This window comes from Lygodium microphyllum, chromosome 12, assembly GCF_053477565.2.
Source record: "Lygodium microphyllum isolate KBCC chromosome 12, Lygodium_microphyllum_v1.1.10, whole genome shotgun sequence".
NCBI lineage: Eukaryota > Viridiplantae > Streptophyta > Polypodiopsida > Schizaeales > Lygodiaceae > Lygodium > Lygodium microphyllum.
In genome coordinates, this window is record NC_141146.1 from 52278089 (window position 1) to 52305775 (window position 27687).

The following is a 27687-nucleotide window of genomic DNA, read 5'->3' on the forward strand; positions in this document are numbered from 1 at the left end:
CTGTGCAAGAGTGTATTAAACGAGAAGGACGCCTGGAGGAAGCCATGAAAAGAATGAAAGCGTAGAGAAAGAAGCTCAAAGAGGGGTGAATGAACTAAAAAGTAGCGCCAAGAACACAAATGAGTATGTATTGGGCGCCAAAAACAATATTGAAAGATCTCCCGACTTTCAAAAAACTCATTATTAATTTCATCACATCTCTGTCACATATTTTGTCAGATTTGTAAGTAAATAACATCTTTGGGACTTCAAAACATGTCAGACTTTAGGGGTTTTTGCTAAAAAAGAAGAGAGAATCACGAAATGGACTCCACTATCTCTAAAAAAGAGGAGACAAGAATACCATATTCTTGCACACGTGGCGAACTCTCTTTGGCCCTTTCCTTAATCCCGTGATTAACAAAAGTGCATTTTTTGAAGCGTTTTTTGCCCTAATGCAAGAATCAACCAAACCCTCACAGTTCAATGATGATAGGCTAGGAAAAGAGTTGAAGGAGAGAATCATGAAAATATGGGATGAGATAGAAGAAGATGATAGGAAAGAAGAAAAAAGAGATTTGTTAAATGGAGCCATAGAGAAGATCAAGAAAAATATGAGAGAAGAAAATAGAAGAAAAGAGATAGAAGAACAAATAGAGTTAGCTAGGAATAAGCTAGAAGAAGAAGAGAAGCTAGACCATGATAGGAGAAAACAAGAAGAAGAAAGTTAGGAAAAAGATCGCATCGAGCAAGAAGAAAAAGACAAACAGAGCAAAGTGAAAAAACAAGTGTAGAGAGCCAGGAGGGCCAAAGAAGAAAAGATAGAAGACAAGAAGGGGAAAAAAAAAGAGCAACAGATAGAGGAGAATGAGAATGAGACGAAGAAGAACACAAAACCAAACACCAAGAAACAGAGGCAGGTCAACATAGCCAGGATGAGAGATGAGAATGAAGATGCCTCCAAAACCCCCCCAAACTCAACTCGTGGCTAAGGACAAAGCCATCCCAGCTTTTGACCCAAGGCCACATCCCATCCCAGCCAAATCGAATCAAAGTAGAAACCAAGTGCACTTTAGCAATTGAGTCATTGGCTATGCCTTTGAGCTCGAAGAGCCAAACCCTTATGAGCTTGAAAAGAAGGAGTCAGAGGACAAAGCCTCAAAGAAGGGAGAGCATAAGGGAGTGCTCGCAATATGGTCTGATCAAGGTAACTTAGTGCCATGGAAGGGAACCTTACTAGTTAAGCCTTGGAGAACTCTCCAACTCACTCTTAAGGTGAATGTCTTTGGACTATGGAACCCGTTGGGACATATTCAATGCTAACAAAGATTGAGATCTCGACATTCAAGCTACAAACAGTGCAAGGAGTTGTCATTCCAATCATATGGATCCATGACACACCAAGCACCTCACAGATAGGCGTCACCCCAAGAACTTCAAGGATACCTCTACTTCCGCAACCCAAAATCCGATCTAAGTTTGATGACTTAGTCCATTCCCCACCAAGAACCTCAACTCCAAATGAGACTAATTCCCCACCAAGAACCTCAACTCCAAATGAGACTAAAGAAAGCCAAAGAGGTGCCATGCACCAAGACCGCACCTTTCGTGCGAGAAGGCAAGCTGAACCAACCAACTTGTCTAAGTACAAAGCAAGCAAGAAAGATCCAGCAAAGAGACCAAAGAAAACAACCCAAGTCCTTAACTTGGGGATGAGGGTGAAGCGTCTTGGCAAACGAACCAAGAGACCCAAGTCCCCAAGACCCAAGGCGACGGCACGAAGAAAGGGAGGCCCGATGCAAGGAGCAACTCAATAGACGGCCTCCCTTAAGGCGTCGCACAACATGGCAGCAACCGCACCACCACGCCTTGACCCCAACAGCTCGACAACTTAGGATCGCGCCTACAAAGCTTGGCATCCAAAGCCATAAGCACCAAACCACCTCAAGTTAGGACTATGAAGCCTCCACTCCTCAAATGTAATTGAGTCGAGGGTGGACTGGAATGAAAAAACAATAAAAGAACTAAGTCTAAGTCTAGATGGGCAGACCACCTTGCCCAACTTGATAGCATAAGTTGTGTTAAAACCCCCAAGTTGTAGTGCGATAGACACTGACCAACTTAATAGAAAAGGCTATGTTAAGACCCTGCTAAGGAGTCAGTCCTAGACCGGTAGCCGCTAACCAACTTGATAGTATAAGCTGTGTTAAAATCCCGGAATAAGTCAAAAAACCACCCTTAATTGCTGAGGACAGCAATTCATTAAGCGGGGTTGAGTGTAAGGGTATAGACTTTGTAGCTATGCCATGGCATAAAAGCCAGAAACACCTATATAGGGAGTAGTTGTGACTCTTAGCTCAGCTTAGTTTTCACTCTACTTATGATTCCCTATGCTAAGTAGTGAACCCTCATATGTGCGACGTCACGAGAGTGTAGTCCTAAGATGTACCTCAATGTTGTACCTTTTTTATATCTTATACAAAGATTCCTTATTGATATATATTGTGCCATTTTGTTGTGCCTTTTTGTGCCTCATGATAAGTTTTACCATGAAGTCCTGTGAAGGTCCGTAACAAAGGGAGAGTTTTTTTTTTTTTTGGGGGGGGGGGGGGGGGAGGGGGGGCCAACGGCTGACAAACCGACACACATCTACACTCCAAACTAGTAACCATGTGGCATCTACAACTACCATGCTACAATACTAGGCCACACACATTGAACCTTACAGAATTAAGATCAAAAGTAGTGATAGAGAACAAGAGAATCCTAGAGAGGAAAATCTTCGTGGACTCCAAGCAACCCTAGTCATTGATAAATACAACCCTATCACCACCACTCAAAACTCACCACCGCATCCTTACATCACCACCCTCGCTTGCAATTGTTTGTGCCATTATCACCATCCCCTCCCCCTCACAACCCCTATCTTCATCATAGATAATGAGGCATGCCTTTTCACGTCATATAAGAACATATATGCAAACAAGGCAAAGATTTCAAACATTCCAACTACCCCTCACAAAAAAATAATAATACATTACTATAATATTTTGTCTACTTTGGTAAGGAAAAATATCTACCTAAATAGATCACTATGGCAAGAGGCAAGCCCACAAGAGGATTCAATTCTTCCCATTCTTTTGACCCTCCTTCACTAAACAAAATCTACGCTAAAGCTCAGATTCCATCGTTTATTTAATACTTTTATACCTTAGTACTTATATGCATATAAGTTTTTACGATCAACATATGTAAAGCAAGTTCATATTTCATATAATGTTCACCTGAAGTTCAAGCATCTATCCTTAGAAACAAGTTGTAGCTATTCAAATTTTACCGGATCAAGAATGCAAAATCTTTCAAAATAGCACTAGAATGTAGTCGCTGATATCTAATCTGTTTACCTGTGTTGGTCTCCTAAATATTAATGATGTCCACTTCAAATTATTCAATCAAGAATGGTCATGATAACAATAAACTCTCTCATAATTTTCAAGAGTAGTGTCAATTGAATAATTATAATATGTATTTCATGTCTGCATATCGTCCCTGAATATTAAATGCTTAATATGGTTGTAAATAGATTTAAGAAGTTATTTGCAACGATAGGACTGTTTTTCAGGCAAATTGATGTGTTCTATGTTCTTGTTGTGGACTTGAGATGCCATAACAATCCATCCAAAGTTTGGTGCAGCAAGGAATTCACAATGAAATATAAACAATCTCCATTACATGCCATCAACAAAAGAGAGACACTTAGAAAATCTAATATGATACAAATATTATGATCAATAGTTAGATTGTGACATTTTACGAGTAACATGCAGTGAAAAGTAGCGATGGCTTCCAGGTCCTGTAACTTTGACAAGCACTCCCCTTCTAATGGCAATACTAATCGCAAACATGCTGGTTTGTCCGTTCACTCCCATTTTTACAATGAATAGCAATTTCCATGGCCACAGTTTTTACTATGAGTTCCTCAGAGCCCACCTTAAAAGATGTCACTTTGGATGTATCCGGCTCGAACGCAGGAGGAGCGGTTTGTTCATGGACTAGTGACACGCAGCAGATACCAGAACCATGCATATACACAACACGTGTACTACAGAAAGAAACTCATCAGTATGCCAACAGCCAATAATGAAGCCTGATCAGATTGACATAAATAAGCTTGCCAGCCTTGGACATGCCCTGCCACTGCTCCAAGCTCATGCCTACTTCTCACTACCCTTCATGTGCATAAAGCCTCAAAATACTCATGGATTATGCTTCTGATTAGCCTCACCCATTGCACACAGATAGCTACAAGGCACTTCCAGTCAACCGGCTGCCCTGGTTCACAAATCACAGATCATGAACAGAACACGAAAGGGTTTGTTTCTCTAAGCAGGCTTCCAAATTCACACAGCTTACAACACTAAACAAAAACCTGCAAGTCAACTCCAAAAGCATACATTATAGTCGGCCATGTCAAGTAGACGAGACAATGTAAAAACAAACAGCTAATCCATTCTCCCCTTACTTCTGGCTGTATCATAAGAACTCTGAAGATTGACATCACTATACGGTAACAATATTGCAGCCAGCTGTAAAGAATGGCTCTGTTGGCAATACATTTACATACCTCTATTGTTAAGAAAACCCAGAGAATTTTGTGACTTTCTGAAACTACTATACACTAAGTTTTGCAGACAGCTCTAAAGAATGGCTCCCTTAGCAATACATTTACACCCCTCTGGTGTTGAGAGAACCAAGAGGCTTTTGTGATTTTTCAAAACCAAACTGCTCATGCAAGGCAAACAACTGTTTTTTTAGGATAATCTGTCCTTGGCCCTGCAAGAGAATGATATGCAAGAAATTGAGCTGGCTTCTTGCTTGCTCCATATTCCATTAGTTCTGTACATCCACCACTTTTCTGCTCAGGAACAAACTCAATATTCCAAAATGGCATCTTTCTCATGGTTAACAAGTCCTGGCCATTCGTCGTTGCCTTATAACCTTGAACCCAGATGTATTTCAAAGACTTCAATTTTGGGACTGATCGAGAAATTCCAGCTTCTGTGAAGACACAGGCCCTCATCTCCAATTTCTCAAGCTTCGGGCATCCATCAGCCAACAGGCTGAACCCTGCATCACTTTCACCTAAAAGTCCCAGCAGAGCCCACTTTAGGTTGGTTCCCAATTTTCCAAGGCAGCCCAAGCCAACATCTGTCAATGATCCAGGTCTGAGGTACAGAGCTAGACGACTCAGGTTTGGGCACCCATACATCAATTCGCACACGCCATGGTCAAGTGGAAACTCTGGGATGTAACCGGCATCCATCCGAAGCACTATACGAAAGTCTGTCAAGTTTGGGCATGACTTTCCAACAGCTACAAGAGCGGCATTGTTTATATCTGACATGTACACGGCAATGTACTCAATCATTTTACAACCTTCTGCGATCGAAATCAGACCCTTTTGTGTCACATAACCCTGTGGATACTCGCTACTAGACTCAATTCGTAGCCGTTTCAACTTTTTACAGTTATTGGACACAACCTCCAGGCCTTCGTCTCCGATATCATTTAAGACCTGTTGACAACACCAAAAATGAAAACATCAGAGTCGGTATAATTCTCATCTCTTTTTTGTGAGAGGAAAGGAAAAACAATGATTAGTCAATCTCGACAAAGGGACGCCAAGAACTTCACTTCAAATGTAACCAAGTTCACATTGCATTAGGTAAATCAACAATTAATATTCTCCCAGCTGTGAATACTTCACATGGATTCAAGTGATGTGGAACAAGCTTTTTGCACTTGTTCAGTGCCTTAACTTAGGCTATTTACAGAGATACGAGTGCATTTTGTAAGGTTTTTTTATCAAGACTTTGAATTTCTAACATCCTCAGCATGTTGACACTGATTAAGTCATTAAGTCTGGGACGTAGGTTTGCATGTTCCAGAGCATAATGATAAGTAGACTTTTGGTGAATTTATCCTGTGTTAGCTTGCAGATACTTGATCCTTTTTGGCAGCCTGTGGACCAAAGTCAAAACCTGTTAGCCAAGCTCAGGTGTTTGCAATGTCAAGCTGGCATATGAAAACCATAAAAGATTGGCAGCGTGAAACTTATGCCAGTAGTATTCAAAAATGCACAACCAAGAGAAAGAACAGAGCGCAAAGGTAATACAGCGGCAATGATGATGTATACAACAGGAAAAGGTTTTCAACAGCTGATGCATGGTGCATTCGAGCTGCTATGCGACTTTACACACTCCCGCACCACAAAATACTCCTGCTGCCATGTCAAACATAGACCTCTGCTTGGCCTCTAGTAGTCAAGAAACCATGAGGCCTTTAAACATAGACCTCTGCTTGGCCTCCAGTAGTCAAGAAACCATGAGGGCCTTTAGCCTCCAGTCATGAACCACAATCAGCACCATCCCAGACTAGTAGCCATGAATTCCCTCTAAGGAAGCTGATGGGACTCCAGATGATAAGACAGATAATCGCCATGGAGGTAGGAACAGCCCCTTATAGGACTGTCCTGCCCCCAGAAAGTCTAACAAGCAGTCTGATTAGGACAGCTGGCTGCTTGCATGTATGCTGCTCACTGCCCAATGGTCTAGCTGGCCTAGTGGAGACTGCCCATCCTTGGGCTTAGCCAACAGATGGTATGCTGGCTGCTCACTGCCCAATGCTCTAACTGGCCTAGTGGAAACTGATTGTCCTTGATCTTGGCCAACCAGTTAAATATGGGCAGAGCTTGGGTCCTTTACATCCTCCCCCACTGGCATTGCAAATATTCCCAAACGCTAAGCCCCAAAGCAAGTACAAATAGGAATCTCAGAACAGAGACTCATCCAGCCAGACAACCTCATGCATGGTTTATCCCTTGAACCCAAGTAAAAACTGGAGTTCTTTCTGCTATTTACCCTTTCGATACCTGTGAAGTAACACCTACTCCAGCACTACCAACCCTTAAAAGTGCATTAGAATTGACTGATTCTTTATCGAAGCTGGGTTCACAAAAAGGATCATGGTGCTCCCCAAAGGCATGAAACACAGAGGCAGCTTTCAATTAGAGGGCAACTCCAATTGTAGACACAATCATATAGCTTCTTAATAATGCGAAAAGTTCCCTACTTCTGTAGAGCTAAATTTGTTGAGAACCACCCAAAATGCTTAACCATTGCTATTGTGTCTCAAAATTGGCCCTTGCAAAAGCTGCACTCAGGATCCATACACAAAGGATGACACTCCAACGCTCTCCCTCAAACCGCTCCCACAAGAGTCAATGGTAGTTGGACAGCTCTGCTCCATGAGCGCCTACATCTGTACCTTCTTCATCCATTCATTCATCAGTTTCATCTCCTCCTTTTTGCATTTTGCATTCTGCAAGGGTTCGTTGTGTTTTAGTCGTGTTCATACAGTCTACTTTTTCTCTGAAAACCCTAGCATATCTTCACATGGTGCATACCGGAGCCTCAAGCCAGTGTTGAGATGAGCACTTGTGCTGAAGTTGTTCTCCACTCACTTGAGAATCATCTAGCACTCAAGACAATCTAACCTATGCTCAACATGCTTCCTAATGTCAGAGACCTTCCCACCAAAGTAAGACCAAAGCTAGGAAAGCATCAACCATGAAGAATTTACTTGGCTTTGTGGAAGAGTGAGTTCTTAGCAAAGCAAGACTGCCTCCATGTGTCGCTTGCATTTGCAACATGAACTCCTCATATGAAATTTCCATGGTGAAAAACCCCTTGGTACTACTACTGTGAAGAGGAACATAATTTTTAAAATCATCTAAACTTTGACCAAGATAGGGAATTGGAAGATGGGAGCCCAGTGTTCCGACAAGGGATGAAGCATGGGTGGCTTTGGTTACTGTTGGTGGAAAAAAAGTCCAGGATATGTGCTCAGAGCTCTTATACAAAGATGCGAAGTTTTGTATTGGTACTTCACTAACCCTGCTTTGATGAACCTTATAGCACAATCCTTAGGTTTTTGGGGCATCAGATTCTAACCAATGTTTGCATTACTCAAGCCAACATTCCGGTGCTTTCCCCTGTTGACCATTGGCTTTTCACTTTATCACTCAGACATTGAGTTTGCTCCGATATGAAAATGCAAATTTTTGTAAAGCTGCTTTACCTTCTCTTCACCCAATCGCTGAGATAGCTCTAATATCAACTGTAAGACACTCATCTCTCGAATGCATCCACTCAAAGGAGGAGACAAGTAAAAGGGAAGCAATCCTCTTGTCTTCCATTGCTGCAGTAATATGTATTTATATAAGGATATAGGCTGCCAACAATGTAAAGCCACACTGCACTCCATCACTGAGGGCAATCCTACACTCTCACATGCTTGGGATCCTCTAAAGATTCCTTGTTGCCCTGTCCAAGACAGATTAGATTACGATCAGCCGTGTAGGGCAGATGATGATCAGCCAATTATTGGTCTCAAACCAGCCTCACAGAGTCTTTGACAGCCTTAACTGCACACAGTACTCCTGCTCGACTTGATCCATGATCACTCCTGTTTGCTCTGTTGTAGACTGCTGCTGTTTGCTGTGGACCATGTTCACTTGATGTCTGAATGCCACAAACAATATGCCAGCCGCCTAAAGTAGGCCTCGGAACTGCAGCAGTCCAACCTGCCACATCATCACATTTGCCATGTCAGCACACCGCCATGTCATCAGATGCACTACAGCACATGTGAATATGAGGGTAAGTGACACACAAAGTCTTCACACTGCTGCAAACAGCAGCAAATCATAACTCACCGAAATGAAAAGAGAGGATAATGCTGTAATGTGATGATAACATCCCCAGGCATGCCTGGCAAAACTGGTGCTGATGTCATATGGCACTGGTCCATCTGCTACCACATGTCACCTGCCCACCACTGCCTCATCCTGACAAAACTTGCCTGCTGTCCTGGATCTGTGGGAACGAGTCTATTCTTCCACAGTTCTTGATTGATTTACAGCCTAGGTCTGCCTTTTCAGGTTGCCTCCTATGTGTAAGCATATACATGGACATCACATGATGACAGCCAGCAGAAAGCTCAAGTTTAGAGTGTGTGCACTATTTTGGCAGGTTTCTTTTAGTCAATTATATACAATTAATAGATTCTATGACTCGTTAAAGCAAGGTGCTTTGAGGATTTTTTTAGGTAAGTGCCAAGGATGGTCCAATTATGGCACTTTCACACTTCTGATTGAGTGTGAAGCAAAAAATTTCAGGGGGGCAGAAAAGAGAGAATTCTCTAAAACTGTTCGATGTGTCTGTCATTCTCAGAAGCTCTACTGACAGTCTTAAACTTGAAACGTCTCATGCATATCTTGCCAACCCAACACCTTTCAACTGGTAGACCATGAAGAGTGCACACGAACAAACCCCGTAGGACTTTTAACTGCAGCTTGTTGACTTAGAGTGATTGGCGACTCCCCATTCCTTCAGTATCAAACAACGGGTTCTAGTTCATTAAGAACTGCCTCCAGCTCATTAATCCACACAAAGCATGCATACATCATAAGTCAGCCCATAAACAAGGTGGAAGTACATGATGTGAATTACCTCTAGGACTTCAAGATTGACGCAATGGTTGAGGAGTTGACAATGGCCATCAATGCTGAGAGCTGCCCATTGCAGATCAAGTTTCTTCAAGTAGGGAGCCAAAGGCTGCACAAGTGGCAAAACACAGTTGTCACCATTGTCTTCCTCAAAACACATCAGTCCAACAAGAGAAGTTAAAGCTTTTGGCAGACATAATGCTTCATTGAGGTTGCCATTGAGCCCATCAACATTCGCTTTCAGCGAGATGCCTCCAAGTTCCTTGAGAGAAGCTGCTCTCTTCAGAACTCCAGTAAGTTCGCTAAATTCCACATATTCATTCACCCTTAAAGAGCTCAGTGATGTACAATTTGTTGCTAGTGTAACCAAATCAGCAACATCAATAAGTTGAAGACAGGTGGCGGAGAAGCTCAGAGCTTCCAGGGATGAATTCTGCAAGGCAAGTTCATGTAGCCAATTCCCATCGTACTCTTCCGGATTACTCTCGTCCAAACAAAGAACTCTAAGCAATCTGGACAAGAAACATCAGAACACAAGGAGGCATCAGAATCCCATGAAGAGACAAGTGCACATCTACAAAACCGTGATGGGAGCAAGTCATTACAACAAAATGAACCGAGGCAATCCAATGTGATTATCCACAATAACAGGGGCATAGCCCTTCACTCTAAGAAGGAAAACTGCCAGTACTTCATCAGCAGACAAAATTCTCATGAGACACACCAGATTCAACTAGCTAATGGTCAAAGAGTTGCAAACTATGGACTGCTGAGCTTGCAAAGACAGATGTTTTCAGTAACCACCATGGAGACAACAACGTTCTCTGACAATGCCACGACTATGGAATGGGAACTTGTGAGTCAATACATATTTTACACCAATAAAATTGCAAGACCCCTGAGAATTTTAGATGCAGCAACATTCAACATGAAAGCCACTAATTGCGTGAAATATCTCCGCATTCAGGGGGCAAATTTTAATGGACTATGCAAAATCAACACATTCGGTATTGCATATTACCTGCAGGATCGAACAATAGTTTCAAGTCCACGGGTAGAAAAGCCTGAGCACTTGTCAAGCTTGAGCACTTGCAGCATGTGTCGACGTTCTGCAAGAGTGAGCAAGTCTCCATCAGTGACAACCATCCGTCGTAGGTGCACAGATACCAGGCAAGGGCAATTGACAGAAACTTCTCGAATCCAGGGCTCGGCATATCCGCCCCAATTTTCTGGTATCAAGCCAAACATGTCAGCTCTAGGCCTGCCTTTCAGCTTCAAGGATTGCAACCCTTTGAACCGCCTGGTCAGGTGCGAGGGCGAGACCGCAGCAGTAAAGGAAATGGTGATTTCTCTGCGGGTGTGATTATCAATGGCGTGCCACTTCTTGCAGACGAGGGAGATTGAGAATCTGTCCTGAGGGTCATCTATGTAGGAGAATATGAGCTCAAGGGCCTCTTCTGTGATGTGGAGGGTGTGCCGGAGGGATGGTGGTTGGAGGTCCATAGCTGCAGAGAACCTGCTAAGAGGGCCTCCAGTTCAAGGATAAGAGCTTGTTAGGAGGGCTGATTCATGCGCTGGTGATGGGGATTCTCGATTCTCCTTAGGACATAGCCACAGATTGTTCTGCTGAAGCCGGTGTGGTAGGATACCTACAGTGAATCTCGCTTCCAAATGGAGAATATAATTTAGCTTTCTCTCAGAAGAGTAGGCACATATAATATGCTCCCTGAGTTCGATCCATCGAGAGACGCGTCTTTCTAGGCCGGGGGGGAATCAGGGGTCCCCCACCCACAAAAGGACAAACACCGGAAAATGCAATTTCATCATCTCTCGACTCTCGACGACAAATTTAGGCTTCTTTTTCCCGCAGCCCGTGCTCCTCCCGAAATAAAGCAATCTTCAAGTCAGATCAGCAATGGGAAAATGCCATCTTCAGAGAGTCTATCAGAGACGGTTATGCGAACTGCAGACTAAATGGTGAAACGTAACAGATGATGTTATTGTATTCATCACAGGTTGTCCTGTTTGGATGGTAGTGAAAAAGAATACATGCTCTCAAGCCTCTCTCATGCACTCCCTTTCCGATGAGGTCAAAAGTACAAAAACCCAAAGAGAAAAAAAAAAAAAAAAAACAAAGGGATGTTGGACGTTGGATAACCAGAAAGTTGATATCCAATAACATGTCTGAGGTCAAAAGAACAGACCCAAAGGCAAAAGACAGGCTTGAGGGAGTGTGAGGTTAAGGGCATTTGCCATTAGATAACCGCACTGTCACTGTACAGGCTTCGTGCACCACTCGCTATCAGGACGGGGTCATTATGTCTATAATAAGAGGGTCTGGACTCTGAGGGTTTTAGATGGTTGAGACTCGAGAGAGAGAGACAGACAGACACAGACACACAGAGAGAGAGAGAGAGAGAGAGAGAGAGAGTCTATCTTAAGAGGGTCTGAGGGTTTTATATGGTTGAGAGACAGACAGAGAGAGACAGTGAGATTTATTGGGCTTTTTAAAATTTTTCCTCTGCCCAGTGCCCACTACCCCCCCCCCCCCCCTCTCTCTCTCCCCACCCTCCCTCTCTCTTTGATATCTGCAACTTGCATCCGTGCCTTCGGCGGAAATGCATCAGCCACGGGAGTCGGGACCACGCCAACCCCTTCAAACCAAGATCTATAATTATCTCAATGTAGGTATGCCCTTTCCAGTCCTCATCTGCTACATGATCCATGCCTAACCATGGCCCCCAATCAAAATAGATTCTTACTGTACGGTCCACCTGGCACCGGCCCCCCCTTATTAATCCCTATCTAAATATCACTAATCACTAGGGCATATGCATACCAGTGCATGCTAGTACATATGTAAACTAATAGTAACCATTAATATTAGGTTTAGAGCATCATATTGCAGTTTGTACATACATATGTAAATTAATTGCACAACTTAAATGTTTTCTTTTTTTCCCTTTGCATAAAGGTTATGCAGTTGTAATAAAAAAAAAGTAACATCTTTCCCACAAGCTGGCCTTGAGAATTAGCCACGAGAGTAGTGGGACTACATGAGCCTTCGCTTCATATATGGAAAGTATTGATCGGGCTTGATCCCAATCTCTTCGCCTGAAGGTTGTTTTGACCCCCGAACTTCAAATCCAAGTATTTCTATCCCACTAGTTAGTCAATGCAATCAAAAGCACGATTTGCAGTGTGGTGTCAACTTGATAAACTCATTCTATCCAAAGAGATCAAATTCGTATGTTGTTGGCATTTGATAAAGTGCCCACCCATTACTTGCAAGTTGCCATGCTTGAGCATTGGTGACATGACGAGGGTTGAAGGCCATCACAAATGTTATTTTCTAAATAGAGTGTCCCATCAGTAAAGGATAAAAGTCAAAGGATGCCTTGGGTGTGAAGGAGAGGACAAATGTAAGGACTATACGCATGAACATCAAACATTCAAAAGATTGGGCATGTGAACATGCCCTTTTCTTGTGAACATCTCAATGTCTTGGCATTGATGTATTGATGAATAGGGAGTAAGGCAATCGTAATCATTAATTTTTAGATGCCATGCTCATGCAATGAGGTCATGTTCCCACCAAGCCGAGGTTTGCAACTAGGTCGGGTACTCATAATCAAACTCATAGGTTCCCATGGCTTTTGGGATTGCAACCACAATGGACAATGGAAGAGGGAATAGTCTAGAGTGGTTACCTATCAAATCAATGCACTAGCTTGCAAAAAGTGTCACTTTTTGGACCCTTGGCTACCGCTACAAACCAACCAATCTCATCAACATTTTCATGCATTTAAAAAATTGGACTTTTAATTGTAGCAACTTGTTAAATCAATGCACTAGATGCTTTTTGGTTGCTAAAGCAAGTTCAACACCCAACACTTGGTGGGAATATGTCCTAAGTAGTAGAAGGTGGAGAGAAAGTGCAAGTCCAAGATAAACAAACACTTTGTCTAGTGCACGGTCATCATGTGTTAACTACGTGGTTTAATAGACGCATGACATCGTGATCATATTGTGGAACCATTCAATATGTTTCAAAACTTTGGTTATGCTTTCAAATCCTTGCAAAGAAAAGTCAAGCTAATTCTTATTCTCAAAATCCAAGATTGAGCATCACACACACACACCCTACTGAGTTTCACCATTGTAGCTTCATCTTCCATTTCAATCATGCATTATGATTTTCCCACATAATTTGGATGGGTTGATAAACAAGTACAAGGTTAGGCTTGTACTTATACAAAAGCATTATGCACAAATATGGGGCAATTATATGCCAAAAATTAGAGGAGAGATTCACTTTAATTGCCTGAATAATAAGATGTGTTGGTATAAAATTGTGACAATAAAGGGGTGGGCATAAATCACATGGATGCAAAGGACTATTTAGGTTGCATAATCCATAAAATGTTGTATATGCTTTTTGTGAAGCATGTCTATGCATGGAAGATGTGATTGGGTAGTGAATAGGAAGGCTTTTTCAAAGTGTTTGTTCAATGGATGTACTTTGATAGTGGTCAACAAGACACAAGCTAGATTCAAGGGTGTCTTGGGTGAGACCAAATGCTCATTTTGCAACAAATGAAGGGTTGAATACTATACTTAGTCTCGCATTTGTATGAGTGCCATATTTGTTTGGAGTTTAATGATCAAATAGAGAGAGTCAACCAAGCCCTCGAAGATATGCTGAAAGAGCCTATGTGAGTTAGAAGCAATCAAGTTTGGAAGATTATAATCCAATTCAAGAATTTTCTCATACAATTGCTTGGCATGTACTAGATCATAAGAACCTAGATTTCCGTTGGTTGATTAATCACCCATAAACTAGGACATGTTTGGACTCATTAAGAACCAAGATTTAGGGATTCTTTATATTGTAAGTATTTGGTTGACTACATACAGCAACAATTAGATGCCACGTGGCACTAGGCCATATCCCTCGACTTCAAGACATCCAAAACTGTCAGGCTTGATCCTACCTTGAGACCTAGATAAACTTTAAAGCAACTACCTTCCACATGCTCTCATCCAACGAAGTTACTGATTTGATTTGCTTTGAATATAATACGCATTGCAAAAAAAAAAAAAAAGTATTTGGTTGACTGAAGGGACCAACTAATGTCAACTGAAGTATTGGTTTTTTGGTCTTAATAGAAAAGCTAGACATAGACATGATATGCCTCTAAATGGTCATTAACACTAAGAGAATAGTCTTTAATTGCTTTTATGGCAAAACCCTATTTGTAAGGTGAATACTAACATTTTAGAACATTTTTGGATCCTCTTTTGTGGGCTTTTTCTTGAATTTTGAGTTCATTGTGCTAAACATTTAATAGAATGTTGATGATTGCTCTTACGTGTGTAAGGCTTTACCACCATTGAATGCTCTTAAAAGGAGAGGTCTTAGTGTGTCTTCTTTATTCACCTCCTTTTTCATTCAATATTTGCAAAATTGAATTCATATTTCGTACGTTTACTTTGCAAGTGTTCCCTCATTAAAAATTGACATTATAGCACAACAATGATTGCTCTTACATGTAAGGCTTTACCATTGAATGCTCTTACGAGCAGAGGTCTTAGTTTGTCTTCTTACTCACCTTCCCTTTCATTCAATGTTTTTGAAATTGAACTTTTTTATTTACTTGTAAGTGTTTGCTAAAAAATTTGGTTAATTTATGAAATGTTAATAAATGATAATCGTTCCTCTTATATGTAATGCTTACTCTTGAATCCTTTACATCTAGAATGGTAATCATTAGGCTTATCTGTAAGACTTACCATTGAATGCAAATACATGTAAATGTGATCATTTGTCTTCAATTTTCCCTTTTTTAGTCAATTTTCTCATTTTCATTTGCTCACATTTTACTTTCCATGTTTGAAGCCATTAGTTCTCTCTTCATATCTACTAGGATCATATCCAAACCTTGTTTCTTGTTTGAGGATGAAAACAACTCTTAAGAGGGAAATGTGTCGAATAGTTCATGATATGTCATACATAGATGAAATGTATTTGGGAATGGTAGATGTGTCCATATGGTAAGCATGGGAACATTTCTAAGTGGTATGTCAATGGAGAAACATGGATAACAATCCAAGCTAGGTGCATGCTAGGTTCAAGGGTTTCTTACTGATTGTTTAGTGCCCTTGATGGGTGAGTGGGTCCATGTGAAACTTGGTCAGAGTTTAAGAATAGCATGCTTGGGCCTACATATGCCTAATTGGGAGAATAATCTTTTGTGCTCAAGTTTCTTACACGGCTCTACATTTACATGAAGAGGTGTACACAGTGAAGTCATTGAGCTGTGAAAATTTAAATTTTGGACATCACACTTGTGCCTTCATGCTATGTGAAGTCTTCATGGCTTGAAGTAGGCACATAGAGCATGGTAAGACAAGGTTGATGAGTATCTTATATCCAATGAGGTTGTTCTAGGCTTAGAGGCACCTTAACATGTAGGTGTTCTATTTTAGAATAATGTCCTCTAAGAGTAATTGTACACAATCTTTGACCTTGAACACATGCCTTGGAGCAAATGGAGTGTAACCTTACATTCATACACATTGCATTGGATGTGAGGCTTAGTATGTGCATCACATGAATGACTAAGCAAGGTAGCTCCTAATGACCACCTTCCTCCAAATGGTGTTGTAATGCAACAATCAAGGCCCATACCTAGTGAAAGCTATTGACACATGAAGGATGTAGAAACAATTTGACTTATTTGAATTGTCACATTGCATCTAATACAATCTTGGTACATGATCCTTATTTTGCTAACTCCAACACTATTTGGATGAAATTATTTAATAGCCTACCCCAAATTTCAAAACTCTATGTAGATCAACACAAGGTGTGGCTAGTTGGAATAGAAACATCACATGCAGAAATGTTGAGGGATTCTATCCATGCCTAAAGATCTACATGAGTCACAAACCTATAAAGTGTTTGTGACATACAAAGTATCACCATGTTATAGGAGAAATGCCCCATTTATGAGTTTTTAAAAGTAAAAAATGATTAAAATGATTTAAAATCCTTGCACATGGATGAGTAGATGGTCCAATTGTAACCCATGCTTCCATTGGTTGAGGGCATGGACCTTGCGTGCACGAAGCTAAATGAGGAGAATCTTAACCGTAGCAATGTGTGAAGTTCAACGATCCCCCATAGTACAAGGAATTTTGATCTTTAGAATAAGTTTCCTTAAGGATGAGCTTAAGGACAAGGCCTAAGGTAACCTTTTTAAGGCTTATGGGGTGAAATGGAACACTTTTAGCTATAGATAATCCTTTCTAAGAAATAAGGAACACCAACATGACCACTCCATGACCATGACTTCATGTTGTAAGACCACAAATGCATCCAACATTACTAAGGTTGTTGCTTTCTGTGTCTAACCTAAAAGGCTGCCCTATTTGATGCATCTAGATGCTTTAGCCACATACCATGGTTGCATTGGGCACATGTGGGATAGCTAAAGTGATCTGACTTTTGGGAATTGTGCGATAGAAGATGCCATAGGTATATCTCTCTTGACCACCACAACTGTATACAACTTGAGTAAGATTGCCAGAAATCCTTATTTTGCAAAGAGCAACCACTATGTACTAATGTACAGACTATAAACCCTAACCATAACTATTGCATACATGCTAAGATAGCTAGATATCAATTATCTTTGGATAGTTTTGTCTCCAACATGACCACGATTAATGTGAACATGACCACAATTGATGCAACCATGACCATGACTAATGTGACCATGAACACAACTAATGCTGCCAACGTGACCATGGGTGCATAAGTGAGACTACAATTACTAGGCCCAAAAGTAGAGCATGATTTCTAATAGGATGACCACAATTGCCAAAGTGGCTCTATACAGAAAATCAAACCTAGAAAACTTATGATTGCTATTTTCTATTGGCCACAACTGCTAAGGAACTCCTTGTGTATGCATATATACACAAAAACCCTAGCTCTTAGGATAGGTTTAGGGGAAGATAGAGCATAAGAGAGAGTGGTTGAGAGAACTAGCGAAGAATGAGAGCAAGGTTGCAAGAAGGAGCTACAAAGTAGGACTCCATATCTGTGGAGCAAGAGAAGAGAAAAGGAGAACTTCACAACATACTACATCAGATGCTAGAAGGTCTCTTCATTTTTTCGCACACCATGTCATTTGTTGATACCATCAACCTTTGAAACCATCTCATAGCCATATCCTACCAAGATGTGTGGGAGAAGAGAGATACATATTTAGCAAACAGGAAAAAGATAAACATATACTCAAAGGCCAAACCCTAACTCTTTCTTTTATATCCCATCAAGTGATTGTGGGAAATCCTAAAATTCATCTCAATGCACCATGACTGTGAAGAGACGTCCCTGCTACTACATTGCTTATTACTCTAGATCACTATAACTACTATTTCTTTGTATGACAATAACTACACTATTTTGAGTGACCATAACTACATCATGCTTACTTAACCCTAAGTGAAAATTACTGAGGTTGTTGAATGCTTGTTGACCACACCATGTGCTGACTACCACTACGTGTTGACCACTATTGTGTGACTACAGGATGACCACCACTACTATGTAGCACATTGACCTCATACATCACTAAGAATTCTATACACTAGCCTCAAATATCATTGAGATACCACCACCACTACTACTCAATTTTGACCGTGCTTCTATGAGATCCATGACCACAACTACAATTAACTTGCCCTGATCACAATTGTTAACCAATCTAGACCACAAATCTTGACTAATCTCTTCTATTAATGGAAATCTCCAACTCTAGTGATCATGACCACAAGATCCAATGACCACAACTATTCATCATCTTGACCAGGAGTGTTGTGCGATAGCTTGCAAAGTCTCCTATTAGTCACAATCTTCAACCTTAAGCACTACCGATTGACAACCACCAAGACTTGCATACATTTCCTACAATCATTTAGTGCTACTTGAGACTCCAATTACTAAGCCACAATCCCATGATGACCATGACTATTGTCCATCCTAATCACAATTGCAAACCGTACTCCTAATAGCTGACAAACACACTTCAGTCCTATTGAGAACCACTACAGGTTAAATGATTGATAGTTCCCAAGAGGTATATACGCAAGCCTAAAATTCTCTTGCATATGCATCACATTAAATTTTTGGAAGCTCCAAAATTGTGGATGGACTCATCCCTTCAACCGTTGAGAATATGGATCACAACTACCTATACTATATACAATACTAAAATTCTCTTGCATATCCATCACATCAATTTTTGGAAGCTCCAAAATTGTGGAAGGGTTCGTCCCTCAGACCGTTGAGACTATAGATCACAAGTACCTATACTATTGCCTAGATACATTGTACAACTATATGATTACTTGAATTTTGATTTCTTACGATTGTTGAGTTAAAACAATTGTTTGATTGCTGCTAAGGCTTTACACACTCTTATTCCTTCAAAAGCTCAACCATTCAATGGTGATGAACTAGCTTTCACCTTGTCGATCGCTTCCTTCCTCAAACCATTGAACTCATTCTCACCATTCAAGCACAAGCAAACCAATGTTTATGAGACTAGGACATGAGCAAAGTTCTTATTCCTTCAAAAGCTCAACCATCTATGATGGACTGGCTCTCACCTAGCCACTCCCTTCTTTCCTCAAATCATTGAGGTCACTCTCTTCATTTAAGCAAAAGCAAACCAACATCTATGAGTTTATACAAGACACCCCATGGTTCTCTTTTTCATTCAAGCAAAAGTAAACCAATGTCAATGAGATTATAGTAGATAAACCATAGTTTTCCTTCTCATTATAGTCTAGACTCAAAGTAGGGAGATGGCCTCATTATCCTTGTATAACCTCCTTAAACTCCAAGCCTTCAACTCCAAGCTAGAGTTTCCATTGCAGCACAATAATGAGAAGAAAAATGTGGCTCAATGGAATGCTTCAATTTCTCATCCCTCTCGCCCTCAAACACTCACCCACTCCCCCCCCTCCCCCCCACACACATACACACACAAATATCCAAGAGCCATCTTGACATAAATGATTTGATTGTCAATTTGCATGTATTGAGAACTAACAACAATTGTTGTATTAGAAAATCCTCTATTTTGCAAACATTTCCTATGTCTATTTGACCATGAGGGGACTAAATGAAGTGATCAAAATCAAGCCAACATACTTCCCATGGTACTATCATAATTGTGGCATGTCATACTCATATGTGTCAATATGTAACCATTACTTCATTTGTGTCTATCACAAGCACAGTTCACTCAACATCATCTAGAGAGTTCAAGCACAATGTGGGCATACACTAAAATGAGATTTCCATTTATTTTTTAGCTTTTATACATGGATTGAAGTTTTAGGGTTTCCTCTTAGTGTTGGGCACCCTATCCTCTTTTGAGGCTCTTTGGTTGGTCCATCATACATGTTCTTTTAGCCCAATGAAACCCTTTTATCTAAACATGAATTGAACCACACATTTGTGTTAATAACCCTAGTGCAAAGAAAGCAAAAAGAAAATTAAAAAGACACAGGGCAAAGCGAAAAAATGTGGCCTGGTTGAAGAAATAGGAGGAAAAAAGGCCATAAGTGCAAGAACGACCTTAAAAGTTTAGGACAAGCACAAAAGAGGAAAATAATATTTTAAATATAAAAGTGCACTCTAAATCCTTGTAAAAGAGCACGAGGCTCCCTCCTGTGCAATTTGTAAATGTAGATGGACATGGGTGAAGGCACAATGCAAATAGGAAGGAAATAGAAAAAGAGGACCTAGGCTAAAATGGCTAGGCATGTAAAAAAGGGATGGATGCCCAAAGGGGATTAGGGTTTTGTATAAAAGGAAAAAAGTGAATGAAGAGTCTCATTCTTGTGTGTAGCCAAAAATAGCTATCTTCTTCTCTTCTTGTTCTTGTTCTTGCTTGCTTGAGCTTGTGCTTGAGAGAGGAAGTGTGAGGGAGTGAGTGTGTGAGGGTGAGGGATCATGGTGGAAAAGCTTGAAGCAATAAGCAGTCTCCTGGTCTTGGTGGTCGAGCAAGAAGCTCCCCCATTTTGGTTCCATTATACCAGGACTATAGATTCAAGCTTTGAGTGCTTGTGCACTCCGAATCGAGCATTGAAATAGGGTTTGCCCCAAACCGATACTTGAGATAGGGAGGAAATGAGGGAGTTAAACAAGTATTCGCTCTCCTTTGCGAGTGAGTTTTTCATATTTTTTGGATTTAGGTGAGTAGATTGAATTAGTATAAGTGGGCTTGTGATTTGGATACATTTAGGTAAGAAAAAAAATAAGTAAAATAGAGAAACACACATTAGGGTTTCTGGTGTAATAGTAGGCCCAAAACAGGGAAAAAACAAGGAGGAACAGAGAGCTTCAAGGCATTAGGATAGCAAAGAGAGAGAAGGGGGAAGTAAGAGGGAAATAGAGAAAGGGTTTGAGAAGCCAAGAGGGTAGAGAGAGAGCTCATTTTTGTGCATTCAATTGAGAGAGAGAGAGAGAGAGAGAGAGAGAGAGAGAGAGAGAGAGAGAGAGAGAGAGAGAGAGAGAGAGAGAGAGAGAGAGAGAGAGAGAGAGAGAGAGAGAGAGAGAGAGAGAGAGAGAGAGAGAGAGAGAGAGAGAGAGAGAGAGAGAGAGCATAGTTTTCTTCATCAATTCACATTCCCTCATCCTCAAGCCCTAGAGGTATGTTTGAGTATCAATTAATGCTTGTTGATTCTAGTCAGGACCTTGGTTACAATGTTAGGATAGGCATCATGAGTATTTAAGTGATTTTTTGTTGTTTTGGACACCCAGCCACCACACTCGAATGGATTCCACAGTTGTCTGAGTCCCGCTACCACTTGGACAATCTAAGTCATTATTCCACTCAGACAACCACAAAATCATTGGAGTACAAGACTCGGACTCGATTCTTGGACCTAATTCGGCCTCTGAAGGCCATTCACTCGGACTAGGATGGTCGAGTGCCAGGCCACTTAGACTCGGATAGTCCAAACTTGGACATGGCCACTCATACTCAAATGGTCTAAGTTAGGCACTTGGACTGACTTCACAAAAGCTAAATTCTGGCAAATTGGACCCACCTAGGTAGGAAAAGGCTAAGCACAATCTAGATGAAACCCTTGTAGGCCTCCAAATGCATGGAATGGCTCATAGGGCCACCATACTCACATGAATCGCAATCTAATGGCCCATAAAACAACCATGGCACATTGATCCTGAGCATCCTGTCACGATAGAGACCTGGACTAATTCACCAAACCTGCTACCCCTCAGATCACACTTCTAGGACGTCGTAGAGATCAAAATGAACTAGCTAGAGTGGCCATTAAATGCACGAAAGGATCACGAAAGTGTACGCTACACTGTATTGTTTTCATTGGATCTGCACACTACATCAATTGAATATTTGACGCACATCAGAAAAGTTGAAAGCTTGATTTCGCACAATGCACTTTGAGGAGCATATCACTAGCATCTGGGCGCCCGTAACATTAATGATTATTTTAAATAACAAGGAATTCACGAAAAATAAGATAAGTTTGAATGAACCCACTAGTAGGAGGAGACCCTAGATATTGAATAGTGGCCAAGGACACCAATTGTCAAACACTGAGAGACTTGAATCGTTGAACCACTTCAGGAGCAATAGCGACGACAGACACAATTAGGGATGTAGCTCTACCCAACTTGATCAATCTAATTGACACCCTAGTTGCCCAAGAAAGTGACAACATGTCAAGAACTAGCACCAACCCAGAAAATGACGAGTTGGACTTGGGAGAATTCCCAATCGACATCTAGCACAGTTGATAACCTGATATGACCTACAAATCAAAATGGAGCATCACAATAGACCAATCGAGGATATCATAGCCGATCTAGAGGAGGAGAGAAGGTTGGTAAGGAAAGTGTTGCTAAGCATGGCTACCTATCACCAAGAGCAAGGAGCTCAAAAGTTGAGGCAAGACATAGAAATGTGTGAAGTCCAATGCGTATTAGCGCTCACAATCAAAATAGGACAATAGCAAACATTGAGAGGACAGAGCACTAGAAGCCAACCTTATGTTGAGTGAGCTTCTTACCAAGCGACACTTAGAGAACACAGTTGTAGAACACAGCGGAGCAACCTTGGCAACTTCGTTGCTAGTAGGACTAGGAATCTCCGCGAATTCTAGAAGCTAGACTAAGATACCTGTTGTTGCTAAGCATCTCGACAAGTATCAGCCCAACAATGACCCATATAGCTTTGTGGAGCAGTTTGAGCAAGTATGCGACAAAACTAACAGTCTCATGAACCCTGCTCAACGTGCACAAGATTTCGAACTTAGCCTAGGAGATAAAGGACAGATGTGGTACACTAGTCTAGACAATGCTGAATGCAATGACTTCAATAACCTCAAGAGTCTCTTCGTCAAGAGATTCTATGAGGTGGGATACTTTGACAACCTCATTGTCAGGTTGATGAACATCAATCAAAAGGACAAGGAGGATATTTGAGACTATGTCACCCATGTGCAGAGTCTCTTTAAGAGAATCCTAGCTACAAAGCAACCTAGCAAATGACGGTCTCCACTATGGTCATAAGTAGGATCCGAAGTGAAGAGCTTTACAAGGCTTTGGTGAGCAACTCAACCTTGCAAAGGGATATGCTAGCTAGGGTCTTCAAAGCCATAGGAGTGGATGACCTACTCAAGGAGAGGAGCTCAAGACGCACAACCAAAGGCAGCACCCAAGACAAGGGAAAGAGTGTGACTAGAGTGCTAGGAGTTGGCAAACATGAAGCTAGAGTTGGCTAGGCTTTGACAAGAGATGATGAGAAGGCTCGCATGACCTCATGTGCAGTGTATGCATTGTGGAGGAAACCACATTTTGGCTAAGTGCATGGATCCCAAATCCAAACCCTGTGCTAGTTGCAGTAGGTTTGGCCATGATGCACTGCATTACCAACTACCGAGGCAATTGCGATAATCACAGCCATACAATCTGCCTTACTAAATAGGGAATAGACCACAACCTTTCAAGAGGGGGGCTCCACTTGCTTTCCCATCACCCAATGATTCAAAGTCAGCCATCCCTAGGATGGACATCAACCCCACAAGGATACCTATACCGCCTGGACCCACCACGACCCATCCATCAAGCAATGCTCCGATACATAATGTAGAGAAGCCGAGCGAGGACAAAGCATATGTAAAACCTTATGTCTCGTACGATGAAGAGGCCAATCCCATCTTAATGGATTTCAAACCAGTGCTGTCGATGATAGTGTTGGGTAGGGGAAGAGGTAGAGGTCTAGGAGGACAAAACTAAGAATGCATCGTATGCTAGACTTGCAATCACCCAGGACACATCTCATTGCGATGCCCTAAAAGAGACTGAGCCAATCGAGAGAAGGCCGACTTGAGATGCCTTGAGTGTGGGATCACACACTTGTATGCTAAGTGCCCTAGGCGAAAACCCTCCACTAGTTTGGCTATCATGCCATCTATACCATTGGGATTGTTCAAAGTTGAAACACTTGATGGTGAAGCCACACCAATTCCGTTGAATATCATGACTTGAGCATAAGTAAAGCAGGTCGGTATTTCATTACCTGGACGACCTAACAACCTCAATGCGGCTTCAATAGGGAAGCAAAACCATAGAAGAAGGAAAAAGAGGGCTGAGACGAGGATTACACTTAAGACAGATAGTCCCACCATGTTACCAAAGGGGAAGCAAGTCATGGACACAAAAGCAGAGACATCTACTCCTAAAACAACAGAAAAGGAAAGTGCAAAAGTCCCGATTTGAGGCACCAATTTGAAGTGGTGGATAAGGTCAAGGAGTGGGTGAGAGAAGCCTAAGTACACCTAAAGGATGTGAAACCCATTATCGAAGATGAGATCGATGAGCTCTCTAATGTGAGTACACCGCTCTTGCCTACTTAGTTCAAATCAAGATACTCATCTGCACCCCACATAACACCACATAGACATAGCCTAGATGCCATAGGTGGTATTGTCCCCTGTGACCCTATCTTTGGGAGAGTTGCTTAGGAAAAACTTGATGCTATGGCAAGGGTTGAAGTAGTGGGTAGAATGACATGACAAGCTTGGAGTACCAACTTACCTGACTACGACACAGTAACACACATACCAAGCTTAGCCTTGAACTTAGTGCCTAAGTCTTTGCACATAAATGCCTTTTTTGGAAGGCACATAGATGCACCTAGTCTTGCCTATCAATGCATTACGAGATGCTACAAAAAAGAGAATTGTAGACACAAGAGCTAGAGTCAGTATGCTCAGCCATGCAACCCTACATGCTTGGGGTAACCCACATGTGGAGACTGCAAGGTTTAATGTTACATTGGCTAACGGAATGAAGGTCAAACTGTTTGGAGTGCTAAAAGACTAGCCCTTGTTGAAGATAGCGGGAGTCCAATTCTTAGTAAACTTCATAGTCATGAAGGGAGTGGACTATGACGTCTTGCTAAGCTGACCTTCTATGGAAAATGCATGAGTGATAGAAGATTGGGGCAATGGTATTATATTCTTAGGTAGCAAATCGAAGGTTGTAAGAGTCGAGATGGATACTTGAAAGACCATGCTGGTCAACCTAGATGCCATCTTCGCTATCTTGAAAGGGAGACTCACAGGTTAGGAATTCTTATGGGCCACTAATAAAGCATATCCTTGCCTCGAGGATGAGCGGGATTAGATGCATGTGCCAGCCCCCATTGATATGCCGTTCTCAGATGAAGAGGAGGATTATAAGCAGGTTGCCAGGGCAGCTGTCTAGTGAGTCCCAAAAAGTCACATCATCTCAGCTGCTATGGTGAAAAGTAGGATCCCACCATCATTGCCACTCTGCATGATAGTCATGAGCTCTAGCAAAATTGACCAATACCAGTGCACCCACACACGAGCCTCAAATGCTAGAACCCCCTGTAAACGTAAGAGTAGCCACCATCATTGAGATAGAGGATGAGGATGAGGAAATGCTAGAACCTACCTACCTACGCATATCAGTGATGACTACCTAGAAGACATATGCCTTTGATGTACTTATTGATGAGGGAGCTGATTGTAATATCCTTACACAAACATTGGACCCTCATTGGTCACCCCAATTGTAGAGCCTACTAACACTAAACGCAACTCATTTGGAGGGAAGTCCTACTCATTACTAGAAAAGTGCAAAATAACGGTCTCTATCGAGACTGAAAGCCTTCTTTATGATCTTCTATGTGATGCCTAACACCAAGGCCATTGGTAAGAAATCATTGCTAGGATGCACATTCAAGAAACGAGCACACTACAATTGTTGACTATGACTTGTAGCACATTCACCTTGACATTGGCAATGTTTGGATAGAGATGGCTTTTAGCAAGGTAGTGCGGCGCCATCGCAACTTGCAGTGCCATCAATAGAGGAACCAAGTGCAAGGTCTAAGGAGGGGGGTTGTAACTTGTCCCACCTTGTCAAGACAAACCACCCGCAACCTAAAGGAGCCACACCCAAGACCACTGAGAGACTGCTCAAATGGGTGCCCAAATGCGAACCACAGCTACCTAGAAGCTGAACTGCATGAACTTGTAACCATAGAACATTGCGCCCTAGGCCTAGGAGGCAAAGTTGGCGCTACCCAAAGCAGATGAATGGTCAAGCCATGATGGGTGCCCAAAGACCTATTGCACACTCAAGGCTACTACGAAGGCAATAACTGAATTTGGTTGCCCAAGACTACGAGCAGCACACATGCCCCTCAATCCAAGCCCTCCAACCGATCTCAACAAAATGCTAAGCCAGTGAGGAATGAGAAACCAATTGACCCAAAAAGTACCAAACCCATAGAACCTCAACGAGTCTACTACGAAGGCAACAACTAAATTTGGTTGCCAAGACTAGGAGCGGCACATGTGCCTCTTAATCTAGGCCCTCCAACCCATCTCAACAAAATGCTAAGCCATCAAGGAATGAGAAAAATCAATTGAACCAAAAAGCATCAAACCCATAGAACCTCAACGAGTCTATCAACCAAAACCACAACCAGCTAACTGTAGAGGGAGCTCACGCTCAACCGCCAAGACCCACGGACTATTTATTGTTTCAAGCATTTCAAGCGAGCTCTAATGGCTATCTCTCACCTAGTCGACATGCCTTCGAACCTACGAGTGTAGTGAGCTTACCTCGATGGCGAAATGAGTTGCCTCCTCCCTCTCACACATCGGTAGCTCCACGATCCTAGATGCTAGCTCAAGCATCCTCAAGCCTCCTCCATTGAGCTCCATCCACCATAGCCACGTGCTTGCGAGAAAAGAGAAGAGAAGAAGAGAAGAGGAGATGGTGAAGAGCTTCACCCTCTTGATCCCTCACTCCCTCACACTCTCACATTCCCTCTCTCAAGAGCACACACATAAGCAAGGCGAAGAGAAGAAGAGAAGAGGAGAGGACTCTTGTTAGCCACACACCAAAGAATGAGCTTCCATTCACTTTTTGAACTTTATATACAAAACCCTAAAATCCCATGGACACCCATCCCTTTTTACATGACCGACTGTTGTGGCAAGGTCCTTTTTCCCATTTCCCTCTTCTTGCCTCATTCCTTAAGCCTACACCCATCTATTCTTTTACAAATGGCACAGGAGGGAGCTTGGAGCTCTTTTACAAGAGTTTTTAGAGTTTTTAGAGGCGCCTTCCATTTAAAATTGCACTTTTTGCATCAGCTTAGCTTTAGGGCCCATCTCTACGCCTTTTCTCCTTTCTTGTCATTTTTTTGCTGTTTGCTTCATATTTCCGCCATCTTGAATTGAGGTTAACATTACCCCCCTCTGAGACAGGTGCCAGCCCCATGGCACTTCAAGCTCTTTGGTGTGGAAGGGGGGCTTTGGGCAAATGGCTGGTGGGGTGATGATAGGGCCACATGTGGACTTCATTGATTGGGAAGCTTTGGTAATGATTTGGATGGAGAACCCAAGGTATGTCGAGTAGATGATGGGGACCTCTGAAGTTGGTGGTTTGCAGTATCTTGTTGTACCTGAAAGGAGAAAGTGCTCTACCCAAGGGGAGTGTCTACCTCACCATGCAGTGCTCTGTGCTT

General features: G+C 41.9%; 1 protein-coding gene across 1 annotated transcript; it reads right to left on the bottom strand.

Moving 5' to 3' along the window:
• Positions 1-4468: 4468 nt before the first annotated feature.
• On the bottom strand, positions 4469-12013 carry LOC148027769 (coronatine-insensitive protein homolog 1b-like). Its single transcript, XM_087689475.1, has 3 exons — positions 10569-12013; positions 9552-10059; positions 4469-5554 (listed from the first exon to the last, which is right to left on the bottom strand). The coding sequence occupies exons 1-3, from the start codon at positions 11048-11050 to the stop codon at positions 4766-4768; spliced, it is 1779 nt and encodes a 592-aa protein (XP_087545601.1). The 5' UTR covers positions 11051-12013; the 3' UTR covers positions 4469-4765.
• Between the last annotated feature and the right edge of the window lie 15674 nt (positions 12014-27687).

Excerpts from the sequence above, each read along its gene's own strand:
- LOC148027769 (XM_087689475.1), bottom strand. The coding sequence starts at position 11,050 with ATGGACCTCCAACCACCATCCCTCCGGCACACCCTCCACATCACAGAA. Across the intron at positions 10,060-10,568 it reads ACTATTGTTCGATCCTGCAG|ATTGCTTAGAGTTCTTTGTT; the intron begins GTAATATGCAAT and ends TTTCTTGTCCAG. Across the intron at positions 5,555-9,551 it reads TCAATCTTGAAGTCCTAGAG|GTCTTAAATGATATCGGAGA; the intron begins GTAATTCACATC and ends TGTTGTCAACAG.